The sequence below is a fragment of the Drosophila suzukii genome (assembly GCF_043229965.1).
Source record: "Drosophila suzukii chromosome 2 unlocalized genomic scaffold, CBGP_Dsuzu_IsoJpt1.0 scf_2c, whole genome shotgun sequence".
Taxonomy (NCBI): Eukaryota; Metazoa; Arthropoda; class Insecta; order Diptera; family Drosophilidae; genus Drosophila; species Drosophila suzukii.
This window is the reverse complement of record NW_027255896.1, coordinates 21,693,456-21,697,003: the sequence shown is the minus strand read 5'-3', so window position 1 is coordinate 21,697,003 and position 3,548 is coordinate 21,693,456. Positions and strand designations below refer to the sequence as shown.

Genomic DNA, 3,548 nt, shown 5'->3' with positions numbered 1-3,548 from the left:
ATGTTAAATTGTGTTATGGAGTTAATGCGGGTGTATTCAAAGGTGCATGGGTTGTGTACTTGGGCTAGACTCTTCAGTAAATCTTGGCAAGGGTAAACGGCAAATCTTTGACACAGACCTCTTGTAAATACCCGTTGAGGTCTTAATTGTAGCTACTCGAACGAGCCCATCGGCCCCAGGATGTAAGTCGATGATTCGCCCTAATTTCCAGTCAGAAGGACCAGTTCGATCATCCTTGATGTTGATCATGTCGTTACGCTGAAGATTGTCAGCTTCGTGGCGCCACTTGGGGCGCGCCTGCAGATGAGATAGCCAATCTGCACTCCATTTTCTCCAAAAAAGGCGAAACATCCTTTGACCATTCAGGAACTCTGTGTTTAATGAAGAATCTTTAAGGCTAGGCTCAGGGAGTGACATCATCGAATCACCGATTAAAAAATGTGCAGGGGTGAGAGCTTGCAAATCATCTAAGTCAGACGTTAAGGGGCATAATGGCCGAGAGCTTCTATCTGGACAAGAATAGTAGACAGCTGTTCGAACGTCATTCGAATACCATTAAACGATCGATGAAGATGGGTTTTAACAGCTTTAACGTTGGATTCCCAGTCCTCCAAAGTTTGGACTATGTGGAGGATTGAAATGCCACTGAATGTTTCGACGAGTAAGTTCAGGAACTACTGTCTCTTCAATTCCGTTATAGAATTCATTGGTCCACATCTTTAGAGACTTGTCGGATGAGATAAAGTGGGTTCCACAGTCGCTGTATAGATGTTGACAAAAACCCCTACGGCCGATAAAGCGCTGCAGCGCCCACAGAAAATGCTGTGCCGACATTCCCGTGACCGCTTCCAAATGAATCGCTTTGCTCGCTACGCAAATGAAAACTGCAATGTATGCTTTATAGCAAGTGTGTCCTCTAAATCTGGATGACTTTATCTCAATCGCACCAGTGTAATCAACTCCAGTTGCTTTGAACGCCCGTTTGGGCGGACTGACACGGTGCGCTGGTAAATCTCCCATCGGTTGGCTTGATGGTGACGGGCGGTGTTTGAAACAGGTTACGCACTGTCGCAGAATCCTTTTACTGCCTGTTTACCGTTGACGAACCAGAAAACTTGATGAATTGTAGATAAAGTTAGTTACACACCGCCTTGTAAGGTGTTGTGATGAGCGTTCCTTATAACCAAAATCGTCAGGTGGTGGGCCTTTGGAAGAATTATTGGTGTGCGTTGAGACATGAAGAGCTGTAAAGCAATCTTAAGTCTGCCTTTAACTCTCATGAGTCCCTGATCGTCGAGAAACGGTGAAAGTTGGCTGAGTTTGTTATGTTTGGATAGAAATTTGTTGGATCGTAGTCTTGATAACTCTTCCGAATAGACTTTTTGTTGAACCATCCGCACCAGTGCGAACAAAGCCTGTTGGAATTCAGATACCTGAATAGGGCCGGTGAGTCTATCCGCTTTTTTGTGACGAGTATTATAAATGAATCGTTTGACGTAGGCTGTAACGAATAAGAGTTTATTATAGGAGGAATATGATTCTATAAACGGTTGCACTTCTATACAAATGTGGGCTCCGATATGCTTTAAGGATTGCTCTCCTGAAATAAATTCTGATTTTGAAGACTGAACTGGATTGACTGGCCAATGTTCCTTTGAAAGATGCAGCCAATGTGGTCCGTTCCACCAAAGGGTGTGATGTTTCAGCTGGGAAGGGGTGAGTCCGCGTGTAGCACAATCTGCTGGGTTTTCTTGCGTAAGAACATGTCTCCACTGCGATGGCGAGCTTGCCTCCAGGATTCCTCCAATTCTATTTGACACAAATGTCTTCCAGCGCCTGGGGTCTCCGCTGATCCAATACAGCACTATCATTGCATCCGACCAGTAGTGTACGGATATGGTGTGATGTGATGCTTGAAGTTGATTGATAATCCAATCGGCTAATTGTGTACACAGCAGGGCTCCGGATAACTCAACTCTCGGAATTGTTAGCGGCTTAACAGGTGTGACTCGACTGCGGGCGGCTAATAAGTTGACCTGCACGGAGCCATCCGTACAACTAGCTCGAAGATAAGCGCATGCGGCATACGCCATGGATGATCCGTCACAAAACATGTGTAGTTGCAACGTCGAGACATGCTTTATATAGAAGCCAAACCAATGAGGGATGTGTATCTCTTGAATGTCGGGGTGATCTTGAATGGTCTGTTGCCACCGCTCGGCCAGTTGATCTGGCAATGGGTCGTCCCAATCTAATGATGCGGGGGGCTCATCTTTGCGCTCGATACGAAAACTCCAAACTTCCTTTAACAGGATTTTAGCACCGATGATCACTGGTGCCAGGTATCCCAACGGATCGAACAAGCGTGCTACTGTGGATAGTATAGAACGTTTGGTGAATATAGGATTGCAGATTGGATTTTTTGCAGAGCTCCGATGACGTCATTGCGAGTTCTCAGAGCTCCGTCGATGGTCTCGTGTCCTGCTTGAACATCGTCCACATAGATTTCTTTTTTAAGGACATGCTTGGCCAGAGGATAGCAATCGTCGGACGCAATCTGATGTATGACTCGAATCGCCGTGAAGGGTGCCGAGGCAGTGCCAAACGTTACTGTAGTCAAAAAATATTCCTTAATGAGTCCTTTTTCATCGCGCCAGAAAATTCGCTGATACTGGGCATCTTCTTCATGCATATCTATGCAGCGATACATTTCGGTAATATCGGCCACGAAGACATACCGATGGAGACGCCAGTTGAGTATTACTTCTCCAAGACCGTTTTGTAGGGCGGGACCCGTGCATAAAATATCAATCAAAGACCTCCCGTTAGACGTTTTGCGCGAAGCGTCGTATATGACGCGCATCTTTGTAGTTAAACTGTCGTCTTTGATCACAGCATGATGTGGAACGGTGCACGCAGAGATTGAGAGATGCCTTTGAGCGTTGGTCCTAGTGTGTTCTTCCTCACTACCTTTTACCTCTTTTATCTGCTTTAGATCAAAGTACTCTTAAATAGTGCTGGCATACTGTTGCTTAAACTTCGGCTGACGGATATGAGTTTGTTGAAAATGGTCTTCACACCATTTTTCCTCTGCGCTGAGTTGTCTTGTCGTGGAAACCTGATTCAATTCAAAACCCTCTGTACCATGTTGTTTAGGTTTGCCAAATTACAACGAATGGAGATTGAAGTCGTCTGGGCTGCTTCAGCTGGTCCAAAAACTATCCAGCCCAGCTGTGTGTTTTGTGCAATTGGTTCTGCAACCGTCCCTTTGCTTATGTCCGGAAGCATTCATTGCGGGATAATGTCAACACCGATAAGTAGGTCAATGCGACCCGTCTTGATGAAATTAGGATCTGCAAAGGATAATCCTTGGAGATGTTTACAGGACTTAATGTTTACATTTTGTTTAGGTAAATGACCTGTTATTGACCGAAGGATGAAGGCTGAGGTACGTAGGCATTAAAATCAGATCCTGAACATGAGATTATGGTGAAGTCAGTGCTGTGCCATGATCGATGAGAGCTCGAACTAAAGTTGACTGCCCGGTG

At 45.3% G+C, this 3,548-nt stretch overlaps 1 protein-coding gene across 1 annotated transcript; it reads right to left on the bottom strand.

Moving 5' to 3' along the window:
* Positions 1-1,139: 1,139 nt before the first annotated feature.
* Positions 1,140-2,863, bottom strand: LOC139354342 (uncharacterized). Its single transcript, XM_070998568.1, has 3 exons — positions 2,390-2,863; positions 1,565-2,303; positions 1,140-1,501 (listed from the first exon to the last, which is right to left on the bottom strand). The coding sequence occupies exons 1-3, from the start codon at positions 2,861-2,863 to the stop codon at positions 1,140-1,142; spliced, it is 1,575 nt and encodes a 524-aa protein (XP_070854669.1).
* Between the last annotated feature and the right edge of the window lie 685 nt (positions 2,864-3,548).

What these genes read in the sequence shown, in the direction of transcription:
- LOC139354342 (XM_070998568.1), bottom strand. Translation starts at nt 2,863, where the DNA reads ATGCGCGTCATATACGACGCTTCGCGCAAAACGTCTAACGGGAGGTCT. An exon ending in CAATCCTATATTCACCAAAC is followed by an intron (nt 2,304 to 2,389) that starts GTTCTATACTAT and finishes ATCCTGTTAAAG; the next exon opens with GAAGTTTGGAGTTTTCGTAT. An exon ending in GCATATCGGAGCCCACATTT is followed by an intron (nt 1,502 to 1,564) that starts GTATAGAAGTGC and finishes TATTCGTTACAG; the next exon opens with CCTACGTCAAACGATTCATT.